The sequence below is a fragment of the Vulpes lagopus genome, chromosome 1, assembly GCF_018345385.1.
Source record: "Vulpes lagopus strain Blue_001 chromosome 1, ASM1834538v1, whole genome shotgun sequence".
Taxonomy (NCBI): domain Eukaryota; kingdom Metazoa; phylum Chordata; class Mammalia; order Carnivora; family Canidae; genus Vulpes; species Vulpes lagopus.
The window spans coordinates 37,740,272-37,766,375 of record NC_054824.1 but is presented as its reverse complement, the minus strand read 5'-3'; the positions used below and the strand labels follow the sequence as shown (position 1 = coordinate 37,766,375).

The 26,104-nt window shown below is 38.1% G+C and overlaps 1 protein-coding gene across 4 annotated transcripts in view; it reads left to right on the top strand.

The window, feature by feature from the left end:
* Window positions 1–26,104, top strand: part of KCNQ5 (potassium voltage-gated channel subfamily Q member 5) — a 519,245-nt gene that overhangs the window by 329,191 nt on the left and 163,950 nt on the right. For all 4 annotated transcript variants that reach the window (XM_041761784.1, XM_041761768.1, XM_041761774.1 and 1 more), the window contains exon 2: window positions 8,668–8,758. In XM_041761784.1, coding sequence (XP_041617718.1) covers window positions 8,668–8,758 — 91 coding nt within the window. The remainder of the gene's footprint in view (window positions 1–8,667; window positions 8,759–26,104) is intronic.

The window sequence follows — 26,104 nt, the reverse complement described above, 5'->3', positions numbered from 1 at the left end:
ATCAGGCTGAGCAGGCCCTCTGTCTGTGTTAGTTCCAGGGGCTGCTTTGAGGGCTGCTGATGGGTTATCTTGCTTTGTTTTAGTTCATTTTAATTAGCCATATTCCTCTACAGAAACACGCTATGCCAGTAGAAACAGCTATTTCCCATACCAACTGGTTTCCTCTTAACAACACATGTAAAATGCAACAATTCGTTTTTAGAACTGTTAACCGATGACCCTGTTTTTGCAACTTCACAGAGATTACAGTGATAGTATTAATTAATTAGGGTCTTTATTAATATTTAGGCTTCATTGCACTTGAAAAGCAGAATCATGCAGTGCTGAGTTTTTTTTTCCAGTTTCAAGTTTTTACATGCAGTGTTTTTAATCAAATATTCCAAATCACCTTTAAAGACACCAAAAATGTTGTATTTAGTTTTTATTGCTTTGCAATGGACGCCGGGTGTGCAAAATGCCCTTCTTTTATAGAAAAATTATGCAGAAAGGACATTTTGCAAAATGCCAAGTTTAGAAAAGAAGGGGGAAATTTAGGAGGCTGGAAGAGAAAAGTGAGCTCCAGTCATTCCTCTGATAATGAGACTTTGATTTCATCAGACAGCATGTCCTCCAGGCAAGTGCCATGTCAGCCAGTGACCATCTTTGGTCACTAATATCAGCATGTATACTCCAGTCATCCTAATTCATGATGCACTTATGAAGCCTTCCATCAAATGTACTGAAATATATTGGTAAGCAATACTTTTTTTTTAAGATTTTATTTATTTATTCATGAGAGACACAGAGAGAGAGAGAGAGAGGCAGAGACACACACACAGAGAGAGAGAGAGAGAGAGGCAGAGACACAGAGGGAGAAGCAGGCTCCATACAGGGAATCTGAAGTGGGACTCCATCCCGGGTCCCCAGGATCAGGCCCTGGGCTGAAGGTGGCACTAAACCACTGAGCCACCCAGGCTGCCCAACCGCTGGGCCACCAGGGCTGCCCTGGTAAGCAATACTTAAAAATTTATGAAAAGTCAGAGTCAGGGCTGAATTTCCTTCAGAAGATATTTCCAAAGAGTTGTTTCCTTAATAATCTCTATGTCTACTTCCTGTTAGCATTCTTTACTTTCATTCCATGATTCCATTCCATTTCAAATATTTAAGATCTCCCTCCCCCAATGTCTTCTTTGTAGTTGACTTGCATGGAAGTTATACTATGGAAAGCTTATAGTCCACCAAAATACTTGCAGAGAGCACTTTCTAGGTAGAAATGTGGTTGTTTCAATCTGTTAATTTGCATCCTCAATGAGCTAAGTTCATTGAGATGTCTACTTTAAACATCAGTTCTGTTTCTCCTGTCTTCGTTGCATTATTCATAATTGATTGTGAGTGGCTGGGGGTTCTGTGTTTGTGTGAATGACATGGTGTAACTTGCCATGGTTCATTTGGCAAAGCATCAGCAGAGCTCTTCTGAATGCTTTATTTTCACATCACTTTAATTCTTGCTAAACAAACCCATGCTTGAAGCACAAGCTTTGAAAGCTGGACATCATCTGTTCCACAAGCACCCGTGATATTTCCAAGTAAGACTTCCTTTTTTTTTTTACCAAATTAATTCTGACAAATTGATTCTTAATTAACTCATAAGAAAAGCTGATGGTAATTTCCTTGAATAAACATAGAGGCCTTTGAACTGGTAATATTTTTGTATCATAAGCGTTATTCTCCTCACACAATAATTTTTGCCTTCTAGAGGAGTTTTAGACAAAGGTCTGAATCGAAGATAATTGCCTTAGAAACAAAATATAAGTGACTTCTTTAGGCAAAATAAAGGCCAATAACTATTGCAGAATAATTTTAAAGAATATGGATATTTTGGGATTAATATATAAAAGAAAAAAATGGCCATATTTTTTCAAACTGATCTTAAAACTTACTTGAGTAAGTTGGTGACTCATGCCAAAACAGGCCATTTCCAGGTCCCCACCCCTGCCTTCCTAATCTACCATCCTCACCCCTGCACAGGAACCTAATTTTTCATGTGTGCCTTAGACTCTGCAGCAGTCTGGTGAACGATCCCTCAGAATAACATTTTTAAATGTATAAAATACGTGTGATTACAAAAGAAAAAAGTTATATTGAAATGCTGTCATTACAATTTTGAACAAGTTTCTGATATAGTAATACCTATGCTTCTTGATTAATACATTTTTTTAAAAACCCAGAAGTGGGGATCCCTGGGTGGCGCAGCGGTTTAGCACCTGCCTTTGGCCCCGGGGCGCGATCCTGGAGACCCAGGATCGAATCCCACGTCGGGCTCCCGGTGCATGGAGCCTGCTTCTCCCTCTGCCTGTGTCTCTGCCTCTCTCTCTCTCTGTGACTATCATAAATAAAAAAAAAAAAAATTTAAAAACCCAGAAGTGGGTCTAATAACTACTATAAATAATCTTGAAATAATGATGAACAAAATAAGTATGCAAGATGAAACAATTATGGTTTTATCTACAACTATAAAATGGCATATGACAATATCTGTGATTTCTATGAGTAACAAAGTCACAAATACTGTTAATGTCATCATGGTTTGTTGCCATGGTTAGTGACAAAGCAGTAATTTTTTTCCCATCCATGCTCACTACCCCCCTAAATTCTATGCACACACCCCTTGGAAGTCTGTGGACCCTAGATTAAGACACTCTGCATCCAATGACTCTTGCCACTGTTCCCACTTTTATTCAATCAATAGAGAGGTGGAGTGGGGTAGTGGTCAGTTGCCAGCATACATCTGTGTGGGACCCTCAAAAGCAATGATATCAGCAGAACCACATTCAAAGCCCAGTGGTGTACCATGTCACTGCCAATGAGCCCAGGTCTAAACACTGTCACCTCAAAGGGATCATTCTGTCAGTTCAGTGCTTTCTCAAGCCAGTGAGCCTTTCTCTGGCAATGATACTAAAAGCCAATTCATAGCAGAATGTATTCATTGTTCCCCATGATGTCATTCTACAAGATCAGGAAATGTTCCCCAAATAGATTTTATGCTTATTTACCTAAACGTTATATGCTTGGTCTGCACTTTCTTAAGGATAACATGTTCTGTATATTCACTTTCTCTAGGGAAAAAGCACTTCCATCACTTTAAACAGATTTTGTGCCCAAGATTTAGACCCACAATTCCATGTAGATGTCTAAAACTGGATTTATCCTCTTCTCAAAATCAATTTTTTCTCCTGATTTTCCTGACTTTTCTCCTCCTGACTTCTTAGGGGTGTTGTAGTAACTATGAATGGAAACCTCAGACCTTCAGTCACTACACCCCTTCCTAATCTCCACTGCCCAATTTAATAACTATCCAAGTCAAGGAGCTCCTGTGTTTACAAGTTTCCCTGTGTTCTTCCTCTCTATTTCACTCTAATTTCTACCACTTAGTTTACAACCTAACCTGGATCACCATTACTCTTGCCCCTACTTCTTAACTACTCAAATAAGTCCTAACACACATTGCTGACAATTCAATTTTCCCAGAGTGCAATTCTGATGATAGTTCCCTGTTCAAAAATCATCAATGGCTCCCCATTATCTACTGAACTAAAGATAGACCCTGCCATACCAGCCTCTCCACATCACGACCCAGACTCCCAATTCAACAACTGTCTTACCCTGTGCTGCAAACTTAATTACTTTTTGTTCATGAAACAGGGAACAGATATTTTACCTCATTTATTTTCTACCTTATCACCATCCTCACACTGGACTCTCCTTCTGGGATGTGTCTCTCCAGAAAGTTCTCTCGTTGAAACCCTACTCTTCCTTCAAAGACAATCTCAAGCATCACCCATTTATCAAGACTTTCTTGATGTGCTTCCAGCATTCCCAACTGAATAGGAAAACCCCTCCCTGCTTTCAACCTCTAACGTATTTTTCTTAGCATTTGTCAGCCTCTGCCCTTCGTTATGATCCAGTACAGTAATCTTCCTTTAACTGCAGGAGACACACTCCAAGAAACCGTGGATAATATCAAGCCTATATACACTGTTTGTTCCTGTATATACCCATGATAAAGTTTAAGGTATAAATTAGGCACAGTAGGAGATTAACAACAATAAATAATAATAAAATAGAACAATCATAACAATATTCTGTAATAAAAGTTATGTGAATGTGGTCTCTCCCTCTCAAAACACCTCATTATACTATATTCACCCTTATCCTTCTTGTGATGATGTAAGATGATAAAATGCCTACATGAAGAGGTAAAGTGAGGTGAATGACATAAGCATTGTGATGTAGCCCTAGGAAACTACTGACCTATCAGAAGTAGGATCATCTGCTTCTGTACTATGGTTGACCACTGGTAACTGAAACCACAAAAGTAAAACCATGGATAAGGGCAGACTACTATATGATCATATTGTCAACCGCATTAGATTTTTTTAAAGTTTTTTTTATTTAAACTCCAGCCACATTATATTTTTAATTCTTTGAAAATAAAGACTGCTTTAATTTATCCCTTGTACCTCAGTAGAGTTTGGTATACTGCTTTTACAATGGGTTCTCAGTACATGTTTTCTACTGAACTGAAACAATTCCTATGCAAAAAATGAATTTGTAGGGATGAACTGCCTTACACTTTTCATGTACCACTGAAGGATAAGCAGGTGTTCACTGACTCTAATTTATTGATTAATTGGTAAATTTTAGTGATACTGTTCTTTTACCTGGCCTTCACCCACATGCCCTCATGGACTAGAATGCTCCTTCTCCCCAGCCATTCCAACTATTGTGCTTACTCCTGCTAGGCTTTCAGGGCTCAGTCTGACCATCACTTTCTCCAAGAAGTCTTCCTAACCCCAAGTCTGGCTTCATGGGCATGCAATCTGTGCTTCTCACAGAGCCCAACGTTTACAAGGGTGCAAAAATTGGTGTCATACTTAGCTATCACCATCTTGAAATTCGTAAGAGTTTTTTTTAGGTTTTTTTTTTTTTTTGAGAGAGAGAGAGAGGGCATATATGACTGAGGGGAGGAGCAGAGAGATAAGCAGAGGGAGAGAATCCCAAGCAGAGCCCAATGCAGGGCTTGATCGCACAATCCTGAGATCATGACCTGAGCCAAAACCAGTGTCAGCTGCTTAACCAACTGAGCCACCCAGGTACTCCTTCAGTTTTTTAACAAAGGGACAACATTTTTTACTTTGCACTCAACTCCTCAAATGGAGTAAACAATCCTGCCTAACCCCTTCTCTCCTCTCCTATATACTCCTTCATCCCCTGTGTTTTCCCAATCATCACTCAGAATCTTAATTCTGTTTACATCTGTTAAATGTTTACTTATTTAATTTAAATTAAATTGATTTAATAAATTTCATATTTATTTAATTTTCTGTTTACTGTTCTGTAATGCCTCAATAGACCCTAAACTCTGTCAAGGCAAAGAATGACTCAGGCTAGTATTACATACTTAATCTATATTTGCTGATTGGCTAAATGGATAAATGGTTGGGAGACAAAGGAATTAATGAATTAATGAATGTATTTTCTCTCTATAGCCCTTTGTGCAGTCTGAGCAGTGAAGGTCTTTGGCTTGCTGTCTTCAGATGGCCCCCTATAGACATAACAGAATTCTAGTACAGAAACTACTCTTAGAAAACAGTGTACTACAATTGGCTCAAGAAAGAAAAGGGGCAAAGCAGTGACATGAAGGAAAAGGTTTAAGCAACACCCAAATATTAAGGAAGAAGGAATTAGCCAAGGACTCATGATATAGATCTGTTTTGAACACAGAGACCATGAAGATACCACTGGGATGCTCTTGGGGGAAGAAGATGTCTTAGAGATTAAATAATGCCCTGCTTCCTTTTTCTAATGATTTCTGTTAAGCCTGGACAAGGAAAGCATACTTAGATAACAGCTGCTCTCAAGAGGGGAAATATCTGTCATCATCTTTACTTGTTGCCGCATCACATCCTCCCAACTGTCTTTGTGATCCCTGAATTTCATTTTCTCATTAGTAGCTTGGGGGTTTGCAAGTGCACTGGAATTCCACTTCTGGCTTACAATTTCCATTCCACTAAAGCCAATTTAAAGTATAATCCAAAGTATCCTGAACTCTTAGATACATGAGTCAAAAGTATAGTGAGTAGTTATTAACGACATATACTAGGTTTTTTTCACTAGTGGAAAAACCTTCACTCCTTTTCCTTGGAGGCTTCTTTATTTGAAATGATAACTACTGGGACGCACCTGGGTGGCTTAGCGGTTGAGTGTCTGCCTTTGGCTCAGGGCGTGATCCTGGTCCGGGGATCCAGTCCCGTATCAGTCCCCTCTATCTCTCTGCCTCTCTCTCTCTCTCTGTATCTCATTAATAAATAAATAAAATCTTTTTAGAAAATGAAATGATAAGACTTCCCTATCAGTTTGAAGAAGTAGAGAAGTATCCCCAAAAGTCTTGCAGAACCAAGAATGGTACCGCCATTCTCATCTAGCCACGCTCATTCAGCAACACTATGCAGCAGCTCAACAACAGACAGTCCTGAATCCTCTTTCTGCTACACAGCCTTGGATGAGTTATGAATGTTCTTCATTATCAATTTTCATATCTGTAAAATTGGAATAGTGATATTTCTACTGCATAAATTTGTGAGAATGACTTGGATAATGCATGTGGAAGTGCTTAGCACTATGTCCGGCTTACAGAAAACCCTCTATGAATGTCAGTAATAATCATCAACAGCAGAACATAAGCAATTATGAACTTTCACTTTGTTCTGTATTGTCAGAGATATAAAGAAACAAGGAATACATGGTATTGGTTATGGGTCTAAACTTCTCCTCTAAAAGGGTCAGTGAGTACATATTTTAGTCTTGTGTGCCAAGTTGTCTTTGCCATGACTACTTAGTTCTGCATTTGTGGCAGGAAAGCAGCCATAGAAAATACATAAACAAATGAGTGTAGCTAAGTGATAATAAAACTTTATTAACAAAAACAGGCTTTAGGGGCCATATATGTTCCCTAGGCCATAATTTACCAATCCCTGGTTATAGTAGGTCCTTCAGAGCTCTCAGTCAAGTGCGATACAAAGGCTTGGACAGCATGTCAGGGTAAACCAAAAGGAGGCAGAAACTAACTCCAGTGCCATATATAAGAATGTGGAAACTAGTATTTTAGGGGAGATTACTGTGTGAGCTTCCCAGAGATACACAAAAGTAAAAGGTATGTCCTAGAGCAAGTAGTTCAAGTATTGTTTTTTTGTTTTTGTTTTTGTTTTTAAGATTTTATTTCTTTATTTGAAAGAGAGAGAGGCAGCAGGGGAGCAGAGGGAAAGGTATAAGCAGACTCTGTGCTGAGCATGGAGCCTGATGCAGGGCTGGATCCCACAACCCTGAGATCCTGAGACCACAACCCGAGCAAATACCAACTGTCATTTAACTGAGTCACTCAGGTGCCCCTATTTATTTGTTTGGTTTTTTTTTTTTTAATCTTCCATTTCAGGATAAGTAATTTCAACTTAAAACATAGCCTTCTCGGGGATCTCTGGATGACCCAGCAGTAAAGCATCTGCCTTTGGCACAGGGCATAGTCCTGGAGTCCCAGGATCGAGTCCCACATCAGGCTCCCTGCATGGAGCCTGCTTCTCTCTCTGCCTATGTCTCTGCCTCTCTTTCTCTGTGTGTCTTTCATGAATAAATAAATGAAATCTTTAAAAAAAAAATAGCCTTCTCTTTTTATTAGACATTTTCCTTGGGAACTCAGCTCCACCCCTGGATCCTGAAAGTACCATAATTTGAGGACTAAAAATGTCTGTAGATTGATTGGTAGAAAAAGCTGCTCCTCACTTCTGCTCCCTAGTGCTGTATTATGAATAGACAGAGCTGAGGGGGTCATCTCTTTAGCAGTTTGCAGGGAAATAGAAAAGTACATGGGTAGCAGAAGAAATCATTCCCTTCATTTTATGTTCTCATTAATATTATAAAGGAATGACAAACAAGTATCCATGAGCAAAATTAGACTGCGAAAATGAGCCAGTGAATTAGTAACAGCCACTTAGAACATTTGATGGGTCACCAGAACTGCCAAATGTGGGGTGGATTCTGCTTCTTTGAAAGGAGAACAGCTATGGTATGTGCTCCTGGGGTAGGAAAGAAAGAACATACTTTCAGGGCCTTTCTCAGGATCCCCACTTGTAAGAGGATTAATGAGAAGTTCACACATTTTCAGATGCAGTCATTTAAATATAGCATGCAACACACACCATGTAACACTGTCTTCATCAATGAAATTGTAAAGGAACTCCATGCTCACCATACATTATACTTTATATGGGGGTAGGGAGAGGGGGAAAGAGAGGGAGGTAAAGGGAGCAGGAGTTGGGAGGAAGAGGGAGAGGGAGAGAATCTTAAGCAGGGTCTATGCCCAGCATGGAGCCCAACTCAGGGCTCGATCTCATGACCTTGACATCATGACCTGAGCTGAAATAAAGAGTCAGATGATTAATTAACTGAGCCACCCATGCACCCCCATATTATATTTTGATATTCAAAATAGCTAGTCCTTTCCAAGGCTCTTATGACTTAATCAATACCAATTCAAGTGGGTCTGGTGCTTTAAACTATAGAAACAAGAAATGAAATCTGTCATGATAAGGCAAGGTTCTTATCATATTTCTCTTTTTTGTTGTTGTTTTACAGTTTTCTCCTTGTCTTTGGTTGCTTGATTTTGTCAGTGTTTTCCACCATCCCTGAACACACAAAACTGGCTTCAAGTTGTCTCTTGATTCTGGTAAGTGATACACATGAGCAATAATATACATAAAGTTTGTATAAAAGCTACCTATAATATATATGTTATGCATTTTATCCCACAAAAAGGTCTGTCTAGAAAAGAAGAGAGTTACTGTGAAATATAAAACTTTCAAAGATCACTGATATACTGGCCCACCATTTTAACCTTTACTCAATCCTCAGGAATATATACAGATATTCAGTGTTACTATTACATAGCAATATCTTGTGTTATAGTTACATCAAAAATAGAAGATGAGACTTGGAAGCAGTTTTACTCATGTTTTTCTATGGTTATAAACAAATTATAAGAAGAATCAATATCCATGAGGTCTCTCATAATATTGCTAAAAGTTACAGGATAGAGAACATTTTCCAATAACTGCAATTTGGCAGTAGGTAAGTGAAATTAGTCAAGAACTATGAGAATATAGCACCTCATAAGAAAACAGAAGGCTCCTTCATACTCTTTTCAACCAACAGACTACATTATGAGTTTTGCTGCTAATGCAGTTACCTACCTGGTAAGAAATTCTGCAGTTAGCTCTGTTTCCATTATGCTGTCAATCCTCAACCACACAGAATTGCTCAATTCATTTTAAAATGGAAAAAGACCCCAAGATATTTTAATCTGAATTATTGTGGGCCTTTTAAGCTCTTTTACTTTCTATTACAACTAAACTATATCACTGTATACTCAAATCACATCTGATTGAAAGTTTAGTTCATTTACATCCATTTTGATCCACTCAGTGCAAAAATATCAGATTTGACAGTCTCAGAACTTTCTGAATGTACTATAAATTGGAACAACTCACTTTTGTAAAACCTGGTGGGCTACAGAGGAGGAGAGAGAAAGGGTATGTGGTAAGCTGGCTTATGGGCCCTAATAAAGAGATATTGGTCATGTGCAGCAATATGCATTTAATATAAGAAAATTATTCTTACCTTGAAGGTGAAACCGAAAGATTTCAACTCACATAACCTGAGTGGAGGACAACTATTCTTCCTACCTATGCTTTCAGATGGCTAGTTTGTGCTTGAAGATACCAAGATTTCATCAAGTTTCTGTCCTACATCAGGGAGAAATCACTTCTGAGCCTGGAACAAATCTATCCCAATTTGTGTCCATACAAATTGTGCTTAGCAGTATATTGTTAATGTTAAGGTTACTATTTTGAAACCCAACATAGAAAACATACAAAAAAGCGCACTGGGGATTTGTTCCATTTATAAGGTTTCCATTTGTGTAGCAAGTGAGCTTTTAGCCTCATGTACCCCTTTGATAACAACAAATGATCTGAGCCCAAGGTCTAAGGCACAGCTGGCTTTTAGGTTCATATACAGAATTACAACTAGGAATTTTAGATTAAAAAAGTAAACCTGATTTTTGGACTCAGAAACATGAAAAGCTGGATCTACTGCATGACCAATGGTATATATTATGAATTAAGTTAGCATTAAGAATCCCATAAAAAGGAATTTTTCATAACAGGTCAAGAATTCAAAATGGTAGGTTTACATCCTTCAAATTTCTGAAATATAAATTCCTCCATTGCTAGTGAGTTTCTGAATGGTCTAAATAGACATTACTAATGAGTTTCTAAATATGTTATTAAGAAACCCAAAGCTGATTCATATCCTAGTTTTTAAAACTTTCTGAGCAGTGAACAATTCATTACAGTTTAGTAATGTAAATAGTAGATAATGTAGATGAGTAGATAGTGAGTAGATAATGTAGATGTGGTCATATATTACTCAGTTGGGGTTTTTTGCCAACTTTATTGAGATATAATTGTCATATAATATTGTGTAAGTTTAGGGTGCATCACTAGATAATTTTATATACATATGTATGCAAAGTGATTGCCATAATAAAGTTAGTTAACACTTCATTGTCTCACATAGTTACCATTTTGTGTGTGTGCGGTGAGAACTTCTAAGATCTACTCTCGTAGCAATTTTCAAGTGTACGCTACCCTATTGCTAACTATAGTCACCACGTTGTACATTAGACCCTCAGAACTTGTCTTATAACAGTGAGTGTGTACCCTTTGATCCCCCTTCACCCACCCCCGTGCCCCCTCCCTGCAACCATCAGTCTACTCCATTTCTAGGTGTTCAAGGTTTTAGTTTTTTAGATTTTACATATAAATGAGACCATGCAGTATTGTCTTTCTATGCCAGATTTATTTCACTTAGCCTAAGGCCCTCAGGGTCAATCTATGTTGTCACAAATGGCAATATTTCATTCTTTTTATGGCTGAATAATATTCCATTGTGTGTATATATAAATACAATGATTCCATTTCCTTCAGGTATTTACCCAGAAATGAGGTTGCTGGACCGTAAGGGAAGTTCTATTTTTTATTTTTTGAGAAACCTCCGTACTCTTTTCCAGAGTAGCTGCATCAGTTTGCTTTCCCACCAGCAGTGCACAAGGGTTCCCTTTTCTCCACACTCTCCTCAGCATTTGTTACTTCTCATCTTTTTATAATAGCCATTCTAACAGGTGCAAGGTGATATCTCATTGTGGGTTTGATTTACATTTCACTGATGATTAGTGACCACTAATCATGTTTTCATGTACCTGTAGGCCATATTTGTGTGTCTTCTTTCCTCCCTTAGTCTTGAATGATTTTGGATTTAACAAACTAGAAATCAGACCTTTATTACGCAAATAAGGCCTTTGTTTTGAGCAATACAGTGATTACTGCAGATCCTCCTTCTCAAAAAAGTTGCTATGCTTCCACAGGAAGACTGCTTGCTTATCCTCCTGTTGTGCTATGGGGATAAATTGTCACGGTGTATGTTTTAAACCAAAATATATTCTTAAAACCTACCTAGAAATATGCAGGCTCTGTTGCAGGTCAAAGATTTCCCTGATGTTATTTTTCTTCAATTGTTTCTCCAAAAAGTATGTTTTATTTAAAAGTCTCATGCTCTCCTGACTGAGCCAGCCAGGAGAATGCTGAAAAAAAAAAATTATGCTTTATATAGACAAAAAAAAAAAATTCAAGTCTAGGCTTTGTTTTTATTTTCTTATTCAGTAATTAAAAATTGGAAAAGCATGCATATTTTAATTCTTTTTCACAATTAGTTAAATGTTTAGTCAGTTATAGAATATTGGAAAAAACTAAGACATCTTAATCACTTAGGGAATCTTATTTTTAATGAGAATTTTTAATCTTATTTTTAATGAATCTTATTTTAATTTTTAGGGAATCTTTTTAATGTGTATGTTTGAGACAGTTAATCTAATTTCAAAGTCTGTCTTCTAAACATCTAATCAAACAGAATTCATAGAACACAATTCTGAGTAGCAGTGTTTTTAGCTCTCAGGATGAAGCATATCTAAAGAATTGCCATCCAAATAGGAATATGAATGGTTTTTAAAATATCTGCAAAAATTTATAATAAAGTCATTTTTGTACACTTCAGGCCACAAATAAAACACCAGAGAAATAAATTTAGAAGAACTGTATATGAATCATAATATCACAATTGTATATTTTTCCATAGTGCTGTCCCATGTGGGTTTTTTTTTAACGTTTTAAAAGATGTCCCTAAATTCTAACTGTAATTCCAGTTCTGTGCAAGGAACAGGCACCCACACTTCTGATAGGGAACACACAACAGGCAAAATGGCTCCTGGACAAACTTTCCAGGCTCCTCTGTGACATTCATACTTTCCACCTATTTTCTTGAGGAAGCCAGCATACCAAGGGCAGGCCTTCGCTTGGACTTGGTCTTGCTCACCTCCTGGGGTTCCCATGAAGTCTTCAGCTCTCCTTCCTCACCCCTAGGGAAGAGGCCTTGTCATTCTCATCAAGAATCACACTCCCAATGCTACTTACATATTTGTAACTTACTGGCCTTGGTTTTAAGGCAAATGGATACACACAAATTCTGTAGAAATTTCCTCTTTTATTCTTCTCAGTTGTGTGGACTGGAGCTTCATGATTATACCAGGTTCCCTTATTTCTTTTCACAGAAACAATGGTGTACAGACTTAAGAAGGCGATGTAGACTCTAGAGCTGGGTACACTGAGTTCAGATTCTGCTTCTATCACTGTTTATGTGTTTGCCTTTGGGAAATCACTTATCTATGTCTTAGTTTTCTCATCTGTTAAAAAGTGGACAATAATACAGCCTACTTCATAAAGTGGTTGTGAGGATTCACTGAGTTCAAGTGCTTAGAAGAGGGCTCAGCACAGAGAAAGTTGGCAAATATTATAATCACTGGTTATTCCATATATAATGAAGCCTAATAAGGACAGAGAACAGTGGAATACTTGGAAAATGCTGCATTTGAGAAAATATCACACTTTTATAATAGAAAACAAGTATCTTTGCTAGGATTTTCTCATCACAAACACTGCTAATTATGGCAGCTTTTTTTTTTTTAATGGCAGCTCTCTATAGAAACATGTTCATCTAACTAAAAGTGACTCTATGGCATACATTCAGCAAGAGGCATGTGTTCATAATAACCACTTATTTTTGGTGCCTAATGAACAGATTCTTATTGTTGTAGTTCTTTGGTAAATGCATCTGATGAAAATGCCCATGGCTTTCTACATTCTTCTCCCAATGTCTGCATCTGCTGGGTGGAATGCTGGGCAGAGATAACAGAACTGCCTGCTCTGCCCTCACTCTGAGGATAAAATTTATGAATTCAGGAATATAATACGAAGCTGTGTACCCAAATACCGAGGACAGTTAAAAGCTGGTGTTAATTTCCTATGTATTGCATATTCTTCAGAACTGAAAGAGAGCTAGTATTATTTAAGTACCTTTCATTTATCAGGTTCATTGATTTCTTATTAAGAGAAAAACCAACCATAAAAAAGTGTTCATTTTAAGTCTTAATTCTCTTATTTACCAAATGGCTAATTAAGTTGTGCAAGATGGTGCACAGGGTATAAGACAGAGCTAAGATGCCATCCTAAGCCCTGACAAAAAGCCTGGGTTGTCTTCACAGCATCCAGCAACCCCATATTTCCCTGCCTGTTAGTCAAGGACTAACAAGTCCTACCAAAGTGCATTCGCCACTGCTCAACAATGCAGTCATAAAGGTCTAAGGCTTCTTTTGGGCTCCATCTATGCCAGGTGATGCCTACAATCCTTTTACTTAGAATACGTTTCTTTCTTTCATAGAAAATGTACTTACTAAGTTATCACAAATGGGTATGTCAATTTGAACCACTATAGTTCTTTGTATCAAGAATTCTAAATACTATTTTATAAACAACCAGAACCCTGATCTTTGGAGTAGTCAAGCTTCAAGTTGTGTCTTCTGGCCTCAGCTTGGATTACTCAGCTGAGCAACGTTAAAGGAAACTCGGTTTCCAGGTGAAATTATCGTGGAAAGTTTTTTGTTTTGATTTGATTTGATTTCATTAGCCTCAGGTTGTATGTTTTAGCATTTCTTATCCCACCTTCTAAGAACAATGCTGTTTAGAGTGCATTTCATCTCCACTGAATAATCTGGCCTTCCACATTCCTCTTAAAGTATTCATTTTAGGGCTTTAAATGTAGATTGTTAACCCATTGACAAAGATGACCTCTCCACTTAATGAAAATAACATATGTTATATGCCACATTTTCATCAATTCATAAAATTGCCCACCCACAAGCAATAAAAGGAATGCCATTATCATTTTAGCAAGATAGAGAATGTCTCGGTATATTTGCCTCTCTACCCCCCTGCTGTGTTAGAAATACTCCAAACCACAAATGGATTGTGCTAAGCATCTGGTTGAATACTCAAACACATGGTCAAATATTCAGGTTTTCCCAAACATCTGGATGTTTGGCACCTTCTAAACAGAACATATGCATATTTGCTAGTTTTGCTTCATGTAGCAAAGCAAACATGGATTTGCTGTTTCTTTGCACAATGAATCAGTTCCTGAAATGTGTACGAATCCAATTTAGACGGATCTAATTATATCTTAAGTGCACTAGTGGCGCTTACTATTTAAAGAAAATCTGTTGTGAATCCTTTTGTAAAGTGAACAGTCCCCTTGAAAAGCGAATAACTACAAAATTAATCTGTGTTGCATGTTTGTTTTCTTTTTCTAATATGAGTGTATGTGGGTTTTTTTTATTGCTGTAAGAGCATCCATTATCTCACATGGCATTGAAGAATTAGAGATGTGGCCATTTCCCACCTATCAGTATTAGTGGGGGACGGGAGGGGGGGAAATCAGCCACAAACACATCTGCCAGTCCTTGAAAGTAGAAAGGTTTGTGCATAAAATTATATGGGTTTGATGGGGAAGATTACATGAAGTCTTTACATTTAACATTCTGGCATTCAGCTTTGCAAGAGAGGATAACAGAGTATAAGGATAAGAATCTATTTGAGGATATTAAATCTTATGTTTGTAATGGAAGTGACAGAGCATGAGATATTAAGCAATCAGAAATGAGAAATGAGTGATGCTTCTTTATGTTTATCACATCCCTGTAATTTACTGCAGAAAACTCTCAGAATACCCCAATGAACATTGAAAACTGCAATTATTTTCCTCTGCTTGTCTTTCATCAAGGAAAATGCAAATAAACTTTAAAATGATTCATGGAGACCAACAATCCTCATCAATCTGCTGATGACTGAAAAGAAAAAGAAGGAGTAGTTTAACACCTACGCTGGATCTTAACTGAGGAATAATAATATAGTAAAATATCCTGTGAAAAGTGTTTCGCATATGAGAGGAAAGACTTGTCTGAGTTTAAGATAATAAAATTGTGCCTGGAAAAAAGACCATATCTCTATCTATAATCCAGAAGGAAAGAACTTGACTGGTTTCTGTGGTGAGCACTGGTGTCTGACCATGTGGCCAGTCTATAAGAGAGCCACTCTGCAATTTTGTTTCCAAACCACAGGAGCAGCGCAGCAGACATCCTTAGCGTTGTGAATGAACCACACTCCACCAGCTTCCCGCTGATGCTGACTGACTGTGTCCTTCTGAGTTCCACAAAAGTGTATTCAACTGAGAGAGAAAGAGAGAAACAAGGCAATATAATAAACATCAGAGGGTTGCTAAAAAAAAAAATAACAGAGTCCCAGATGGTTGAAAATAGAAAGAACACTCTTCCCTTACTGCTCTTCCAGGTTTAAATGATGTCCCCCATTTGAAACCTGGGTCAAAGCTGGGTGGAAACTGTTTCTTCCCTCTAATTTCCCTTGGTATAGGCTACTTGACATTGTATGTCTTCCCTCATCATTTACTTAGCAATAATTATGCAGCACCCAAACGAGCACATCATTCTGTTGGGCACTGAGGAGATAACAATGAACAAAACAGGCAAAATCTCTGTCCTCGTGGAACTCACATTTTTATGGGGAAGATACACAGTAAACAATTTGGCAAATCAATATATTAAGTGTTACAAATACAGGTAAAACATAAAAGAGGAATAGACAGTATATTTAGAGAAGCCCACTGGAAAGGGACTTATGCAATGTAGTGAAGCAGCAAGCTATGCAGAGATTAGAGGAAAAAACATTCCAGGCAGATAGAGCTTCAAGGGTAAGAGCCCTGGGCAGGAGTGTACCTACTGAGCCAAGGAAGGGCAAGAAGACCAGTGACAGCTAAAGGAGACTAAACAGGGGATGAGTACGGGGTGAAATCAGGCACCAGTGGGGCTCTAGATTTCTTGGAAAGAGGATCCAGGGGTGCTGGTATGGCATCTGCCTTCAGCTCAGGTCATGATCTCAGGGTCCTAGGATGGAGTCCCCCACCCAGCTCCATGCTCAGTGGGGAGACTGCTCCTCCCTCCCCCTCTACCCCTCCCCATGAATGTGCTCTCTTGCCCTCTCATTCAAATAAACATATAAAATGTTGAAGAAGAAGAAAAAAAAGAAGAGAAAAAAAGAAAGAAAAAGAAAGAAAGAAAGAAAGAAAGAAAGAAAGAAAGAGAAAGAAAGAAGAAAAGAAAGAAAGAAAGAAAGAAAAAGAAAGAAGAAAGAAAGAAAGAAAGAAAGAAAGAAAGAAAGAAAGAAAGAAAGAAAGAAAGAAAGAAAGAAGAAAAAGAATCCAAAGCCGATTCAGCATCATTTAATATAATGGTACCTGTTACAAATTATCAATAAGTGTTTTATGAAAGAAGAGGGTAAATTGCTTAACTGCACATTATTGTTGAAATTTCACAGTATCACAGATATGGCACCAATATTAAAACAAGAGGCAATACCTGGCCTTAAAAAGCCCTGGAGTAGGGGAGTCATGGGACTGGAGTCATTTAGAAAGCAACTGAGGTCATTCATATGAAACATGATGGAGCCCTAAAGAAAACAGAGGCAGTGTGAGCCAAGGAGAGGAGATGAGCAAGAGCAATATAGATAGTTTAAAGGTTCAATCAAAAATGTAAATCCTGAATAATTGGTCAGTGCCTCACAGAAAGTCTGGGGAGGGCTCTTTTCAGACATGTGATACTCTGCCCCTTATATGCAACATAGCTCCAATTTGTTTGCCTCCTGCCTCATTTCAGATGTTGTCTGCTCTCCATAGACTTCCAAATATTTCCCTGGATCCTGACTACTCCCTCTCCTAATTTCTCCAGGACCAGTCCCTTAATTCACTGCAGTTTTAACTCAAATATATATTAAATGTTTCTTCCATTCCAGCTTCTGTGCCAGGGACCGGAGTCTCAAATATGAGTAAGATGTTGTCCTTGCCTTAGAAGGCATATCTTAAAGAATATCCTTGTCTATAACCTCTGACTGAGTCTAGAAAAAAACTAAAAGCCTTGAAACCATGGGTTTACAGAGAATAAATGGTGAAATTAGGAGATGAAATAAAAATGGGTTAATATGTCACTTCTTTAATTCCCACTTTAAGATATGCTCATGAGAGAATAGACCTCTCATCTATTTCTCATGAAAGTCACAAATAAGATTACCAGAAACTATTTCCAGTATAGGTTACTACAAATCACTCTCCTATATTGAAGATTGGGTTGGTGCTGTACAAAGGCAAAAGCTGGAAGCTGGGTCCCTTCTCCCACACAGGCAAACATCAAGGGCCACAATTAAGGTGAGAAACAATCATGTTTCTGCAAAGTGGATTAGAGAAAAATTTTCCAAGCTGTAAATGGCAGCCTGACAAACACCATTACAGGCCGGATTCAGTGAAAATGCTGCAGACGTGGCTTCTTCCCCGGCTATAAATCACAATGAATCCACAGGACACTACTGGAAGATGGAGAACAGGAAAGAGGCTGTGAGTGTGACAGGCCCTCCAACCTCAGCTGGCTGCACACTAACGGAAGGAGATTCAGTGTGCCAGTGAGGACTCCGTCTCTCTCTCTCACTCCCCGCCACTGACTCTCCTGAACAGTATTTTTTAAATCAGGTAAAATCAAAGATAACTCAACATCAAATGCAACCTTACAACAAAGAGGAATCCCAACATAATTTGAAGATATTATGCAGAGGATCCCTGGGTGGTTCAGCGGTTTAGCGCCTGCCTTTGGCCCAGGGCGCGATCCTGGAGTCCTGGGATTGAGTCCCACGTTGGGCTCCTGACATGGAGCCTGCTTCTCCCTCCTCCTGTGTCTCTGCCTCTCTCTCTCTCTCTCTCTCTCTCTCTCTGTCTTAAATAAATAAATAAATAAATAAATAAATAAATAGATAGATAGATAGATAGATAATAAATAAGTCTTTAAAAAGAAGAGGAAGAAGAAGATATTATGCAGAAGTGAAGGGGTGGCAAGCATCCCTGCCTCTGAATTCCTGTTAATAATGACTAGAGAACTTGCGAGTTGTTTACACATCCATGAATTTAGATGGTTTTCTGTCCCAGTTGGCTGACCCATCTTCTTCTCTCCAACAAGCTCCTTTCTGAGTCACTTTCTGGTTCTGTCCTGCAATCCACAATACTAGAGAATTGCATGCTCAGGGTCACTGTATGCAATTGTTTGAGGCAATTGAAGGGACTGATTGAGGCAAGTGGACTGTGTGAAGCTTGTCTGCTAGTAGGTTTGGAGAGTTCTGGGCTGGGGGTCAGAAATGAGAAACATCTTGGGATCCCTGGGTGGCGCAGCGGTTTGGCGCTTGTCTTTGGCCCAGGGCGCGATCCTGGAGACCCGGGATCGAATCCCACATCAGGCTCCCGGTGCATGGAGCCTGCTTCTCCCTCTGCCTATGTCTCTGCCTCTCTCTCTCTCTCTGTGACTATCATAAATAAATAAAAATTAAAAAAAAAAAAAAAAAAAAAAAAAAAAAAAAAAGAAATGAGAAACATCTAGTTAGGTCAGAGGCCAGAGGCTATGAGGACAAATGTTTCCTTGAGTCACCTCTGTGGACTGAAGGATACGTTTTGTTTTCGTTTTTTTTTTGTTTGTTTTTTTATCTTGAGCTGCTTGTTGATTCATTCATTCATTTATTCACTCATCAAATATTCACTAAGCACCTACCAGGTAGGCTCTGAGCCAAAGGCACTGCACACATCACACACCAGCTGTACATCGAGATACTCATACAGTCCCAGTCCCCATCCTTGTCTGTGATGCATGTTTAAGATTATTTTTCTAGTTAAATCAGGTGGAGAATTTTGAGTATTATGCATATGCAGTCTATTCTCTTCCCTCACGTTTCCATAATGCAAATCACCTCATATGCAATTGTAAATAGGGTAACGATGTCAATGTAACGTGGAAGTTAAAGATGATATTCCCAAATAACAGCAGCTGAGCATAAAGCATACCAGCCTAGCTAAAAATAGCAATGCTGAAGAGGTACAATAATGTCCATATCCTCCTTCTTATTGTGGACACTTATTTGGACACTTGCTCTCCCTTGGAAGCACTTATAAGTCAATTATCCCTAATCTAAACAAAAGACACAAATGTAAGGTGATAAAGGAAATGATCCATCTTTAGCATCCCCACATTTTGTGCAAAGCCTATGCCTCTCTCTCTACCTATATCGTATGACGTGAGGCCTTTGTCTCCATAATCCGGCACAGCCTGTGCCCTTCCAGACATCCCTTTCCATCAAGCTATCTTCACATTGGTGTGGGTGAAGACGAGGATTACTGCAGCATTTCCTTGTTCCACTGTGACAAATCTTTTTAAGTACACTAATGTCTTATTAAAATTTTGTTTTTGCTAGATCTCTTTTTTAAAGTTATATCAGTTGAAACTGACTCTTTATCATAAGGCCTATTCTTTTTAGTGAGCAATCTTACCTACAACCTGGCTCTTGGGCAATGCATTTATTGCACTGTGACAGGAAAGTGGATATAGGATTTTCCATGCTGTCTGTTCAGGAACACGTATCACATTCTACATGCTAATATGGGCTTTTCAAGTGAAAGTCACCAGTGGCACAAAGTTGGGAAGTGTCATCCTTAGGTCAAATAAATCAAAGGGATAGAAATTTGTATCAGATCATGGCTTGTTCTACTTTCCCCTTTCTCAAGCTATGTTAAAGAAATCTTTAAGCTTTACAAACTTATTTATCAAAAGCTCAAATTTTTAAAATTAGCCTAAATTTTAATAAAAGCATTTATGGAGTTTAGATAGAGAAATAATAGCACTGTAGACAGAAATAAATTTTGACACTCTTAGAGCAAATTGAGAATATTTTATTTACAATTGTAAGTTAATTTAATAATTTGAAATTTTATTTTTCACTTTATTTAACTCTAAGTATTTTAATGCCTTCTCAGTATGTAAAAGCTGTTAATATTTGGATTATTCTATCTTTTCCTATTTTAAAACTTTAGTAAAGGGGCACCTGGCTGGAGCACTCCACCCTTGGTTTAGGGGTTGTGAGTTCAAGCTTCATGTTGGGTGTAGAGCCTACTTTAAAAAATTAAAAACTGAATAAATAAAATGTTTTAAAAAATAATAAAACTAAAGTTCCAAATAATTTTCAGAATTAAAAGACTAAAAAAAAAAAAAAAAAGAATTAAAAGACTCACTTCTTTACCTTGCCACACATAAGTTTCTCAATATCTCTGATCTTTCCTGTATCTCTGGGCTTATTCCTACACCAATTTCCCTTGACAGGGCCCACTGGGCAGCAGTGCATGTATGCATACCTGTCCACATACCATACTCCAGCAGTACTCAACCATTTATATTGCTGACGCATACTGCCTCTGCACCTTTATAAATGTTATTTCTTCCATTTGAAAAGCCCAATTCTCCCATTTCTTTTTACCACCTTGGTAATCCTATTTATTTTCAAGTCTCCACTCACATCCCCTCTTTCTGGAAGCTTTCTCCCACTCTCCAAGAGTTGTTTTGTTCCCCTCCTCTGTGTTTTGGGGTCCAGCACAACTCAGAGAAAATGGTCTATAGCAGCCGACGGTCTTTAACAGCGTTCATCATGCTCTGCTATGATCGTTGATTTACAAAAAGATATTTTATTTCTGCGAGCCTGAAAACTACATTAAAATAGGGGCTGTATGTTACCAATCTTTGTATTTCCTAGTATATGCCACAGTGCCTAGCATGTAGGAGATATTCAATGAATGCGTGAAAACTAAATATCCTGGCCATCCAATCTAAAGAAGGCACCAGTAATTCTCCACATGTATCGCCGTTCTGTTGTCTTTATAGCATCTACCATTATTTGATATTTTCTTTTTTAAAAAAAAGATTTTATTTATTTACTTTAGAGAGAGAGAGAGCATGAGCTGGAGGAGGAAAAGAGGGGAGAGGGTAAAAGAGGGGGAGAGGATCTCAAGCAGACTCTGCACTGAGAAGACAGCCTGATAATGGGGCTTGATCTCACCACCCTGATACTGAGACCTGAGTCGAAACCCAAGAGTAAAATGCTCAACCCTCTGAGCCACCCAGACACTCCATTATTTGATATTTTCTTACTTATTTGTCACTCATTCATTATTGGTTTTTGTCACCAGAATACAAGCTCCATGAAGAGTGGGTCTTGTTGTTTTGTTCATCATTTTCCCCCAATGTCTGGGACAAAAGAGGTACTCAATATCTGGAAGAAAAGAGGTGCAAAGTAAAACTATTACCTGTGCAAAATAAATTACTAGATCCAGATTTTACTCTCTTCTACTAGTACCAAGCTTTTCAATAATTAGTAAATCAGTTCAGTGTCTCCATGGAGACATTAAAATACTGTGATTTCAATTAATCTTTTAGTTTTAGCAGTATGAAATTCCAAAAACAATTTTTCACTCTTTTGGAAGATCTATAAAGGCCAGTATAATTAAGTACTATAGAACACAAGTTTCAAAATCTAAAATACAATGATTATTTGCTAACTTTTGCCTTTTTTTCTTCACTCATTCTCATTTCCTGCTGAGTTTCAGTTACTCTTTTGAATCTAGAATAATCAAGTATTTATGTTATCAAAGCAAGTACTTTTACCTAATATCAAAGCAGGCTGATCATTTAACATTAAAGAATAATAGTATAAAATGAGTCTGTAGCCAACATTAAAAATGAATAGGAAAAAAAATGAATAGGATCATATAACAAGAGAGAGTTGTTGCAATGACCTAGTCAGTTATTCAACAGTAACATATTTTAATTAAAAAGTCATTTAGTAATGACTAAGTCATTCACTAATGATGTCTAGAGGCAAAAGGAATAGAGACTGATGTCCCCAAACATCTTCCTGTGATGGCATTTTAGATCAGCTGGGCCTAATCAGACTAAGAGGTAGTTATCACTCCTTCCTCAGACATCACATAATAACATTACTCATATTTCACTTTTGACATGCCTGCTTTAAACCATGCATTAAACAAGCATTTCTTTAGTACCTATTATGTTCTAGGCTTTATGCTCTAGCCTCTTCCCCAGCCTCATTTAGATCATCCTATTTTCTCCTGTTTTTAATCGAAAGTGAAATTCCCCAGCACCTGGGTGGCTCAGTGGTTGAGTGTCTGCTTTTGGCTCAGGTCATGATCCCAGGGTCCTGGGATCGAGTCCCACATCGGGCTCCCCACAGAGAGCCTGCATCTCCCTCTGCCTCTCTCTGTGTGTCTCATAAATTAAAAAAATAATAATAATAATTTGAAAGTGAAATTCCAAGCCATTTCCTGAATTAAAAGATCCAATTGCTTACCTTGAGAGAGAAGCAAAAGTGAGTCAGAGAACCAAAGGAATGTAGAATTTGAGATTAGGTGATCCATGAATATGATGGCATAATAGAAATGTGTAAAAAGGGCACCCCCGGTGGCGCAGCAGTTTAGCACCACCTGCAGCCCGGGGTCTGATCCTGGAGACCCAGGATCGAGTCCCACGTCAGGCTCCTTGCATGGAGCCTGCTTCTCCCTCTGCCTGTGTCTCTGCCTCTCAGTCTCTCTCTCTCTCTCTGAATAAATAAATTTTAAAAAAAGAAAGAAATGTGTAAAAAGAACAATTGGTGACAGCAGAGGAAGTAACTGACTCTCCACAGCCAGTTGGAAAAGGCTTCCAGAGGTGGGGACATTTAAGTTGGGTCTGGAATCACAAGTTCTGGGTCAGTCTGGTTAGATTTCAGGGTTCAGATGCATGAAGAGACTCAGAGGAAGGTTTGGATTTTACTCTGTAAGTGATGGAATCAAGAGAAAATCTTCTTTTGATAAGCAACACAATGACCTGATCAAATTGAGAAAGATAATTCTAACTATACCTTGGAAGATGACTGAAACAGAGAAGGAGCAGCAGGGGACAAGAATAAATGGACATTGCCATACTGCCCTGAGCCATACAATGAATATCTGGACTAAAACAAAAACAGAAGGAATAGAAAGGAAAAGCTAAATTCAGGGGACATTTCTGAAGCTGTACCAATAAACGGTGGTATTTGATGTGAGAGACTGAAAGTAAGGATGCCCGTGCTTTCTGACTTTGGGCTGTGGTTAGATAATGATGCTATTACCCAAGACTGAGAACATAGAGCATTTGTCAGTTTCAGAAGAAAGATAGGCTGGTTTTAAATATATTACATTTCATTCATTTGGGGACCATTGGGAAGTATTAGAAATACTTATTTATAGCCCAGGAGATATAGCAGTCTAGATTTTAAGATCATGGGGAAATGAAGGAAACCCGAGAGGTGGAAAGAGAAAATTATACAAGGAAATAGTAGCCACCATTATGATGAAGAAACCACTTTGAGATCAGATTCAGTATTACCACTCTTCTTTGTGTCATGCCCCTAGAAATCTTTTTTTTAAAGAATTTTATTTATTTATTTCTGACAGAGAGAGTGCGCACACGCATGCACAAGCGGTGGGGGCGGGGCATAGGCAGTGAGGAGGGGGCAGAAGGAGAAGCAGACTCCCCGCTGAGCAGGGAGCCTGAGGCAGGACTCAATCCTACAACCCTGGGATCATGACCTGAGTGGAAGACAGATACTTAACTGACTGAGGTGTCCATACCCCTAGAAATCTTAATGCCAAGCACTCCTCCCATTAAAAAAAAAAAAAAATTAGGCTTGAGGCTATTCATTTATTTATTTATTTGAGAGAGAGAGCACAAGAGAGAACATAAGCAGGGGAAGGGGCAGGGGGAGAGGGAGAAGCAAACTCCCGCTGAGCAAGGAAGGCTTGAGGCATTTTATTAGCCATGTCCTTATTCCCAGGACATGGCTTACCCCCTTCATCATCCTCAATGCTAGCATTTAACCAGTTAGAGTGTTAGTTTATAGCAATCTTCATCCAAAGTCTTGGTGGTCCTGAGTGATGGTAGCAAAATTATGGACAGAGCCTTTTTCCTTTGAAAGACATGCAGATCAATATTGCACTGAAGACCTAGGGAAATTAATTATTTTTTTAAAAAACAAAAAGTTTTAAAAGGGCTCACTAAGAAGCATTCTTAAACCTTAACATAAGCTAAAAATCCATGGAACTTTAGGGTGACTGCAGTCACCTGATGCTGTTCATTTTCCAAGGGGACAGAGTTCTCCAAGCCATGAAGCACCTTAGAAAGCCTAATTCCTTTCCTCTACATAAATGTCCAAGGTTGTGTGGAATCAGTACTTTGTAGGAATCTAGAATCTTTCCCAAAATCAGTTCTCTTTCCAACAATCATTGGGTGAATCAAAATTGCCTCCTAACACATCATAGGTAATATCCCTGAGAACCATTCAGCTAAACTGTCATGAATAGTAAAAAGTTAGTCCTTAGCCTTAAGCCTCTGACTTAAATAATCCTGGTCAAATGACCTGAGCAACAAATTATCAGTAGAAAAATTCAATCACTGTCACAAGCATCAGCATCATTAGGGCAGAACTATTGCAAAGGAAATCTAAAAAAGCTTTAGATTACCTACATATGTATGCTTCCCTTGATGTGTCACCAAATGATAGCTGGAGATTAAAAAAATAAAAGTTTGATATTTTTAGGAGATGAAAGCAGGAAAGCCAAAGAGGAGGGGAATTAATTGCTTGGGAAAATCTCCAAGAAAAACTCATCTGAAATGAGAGATTCCTCTTTCTCTTGACTCAGTAACATTCGGAAATATAGAAGGATGGAATAAAGTCTCAACATAATTTGACCCTAGCCAGAGCCAGAATTCATTTTTATGTTTCTATTGACAGCCAACAACTTTTTCTTTTTAATTATAAAATGGAAATTTCTAACCACTGTGGTGACTAGTCTCTTTTTATAAGACTCACATTTTGGATGAACAAAAACATTATTCAAGAAGGTTCTCCTTCCAATACACAAACAAAAAAATCACCAAAGCAAATAACCACTCTCAACTTCTGTGAATCATGTCCCAGCCTTAGGATACTGAGATGCTAAGAATACTCTGCATGCCCAGTAGGCACCCACAGCTCAGCACCACTGAAAACAGTCCCCTCAATGCTCAAAGATTTCAATATTTATATAATAGTATCAGTTGCAAGTCCCATGTTTTCCCTAACATCTTAAGAACCCTGAGCATTTGGTTGAGAGATGGAGGAAGACAATACTTTTGTCCCGAGCCTCTTTATTTTTTTTTAAATTAATTTTTATTGGTGTTCAATTTACCAACATACAGAAAAACACCCAGTCTGAGCCTCTTTAATAATATTTTCACTTTATGGTCACTCCTTTACATGTAACCCTAAAGTCAAAAAATAAGGAAAATTTGAAGTATCTTCTCCCCAACTTTGGCTTAGTTGTCAGAAATGGAAAGAATGATCCTATCCTCACTATCTTCATCTTATCTTGAGTCTTCTGAGCCAGGTATTTATCAAATTTGAAGGAAAGAATGGCAATTTTACCAAAACTGTTACATTATTGATGCTCTAGATTCCCAGGGAGAAGAATTTAAGCAGAAGAACAGGATAAGCAAGCATTGTAAGGTCTTATGTCCTATAAACTTATAAATAAAAACATTTTAAGTGTCCTAAATTTCCATTTAATTTTA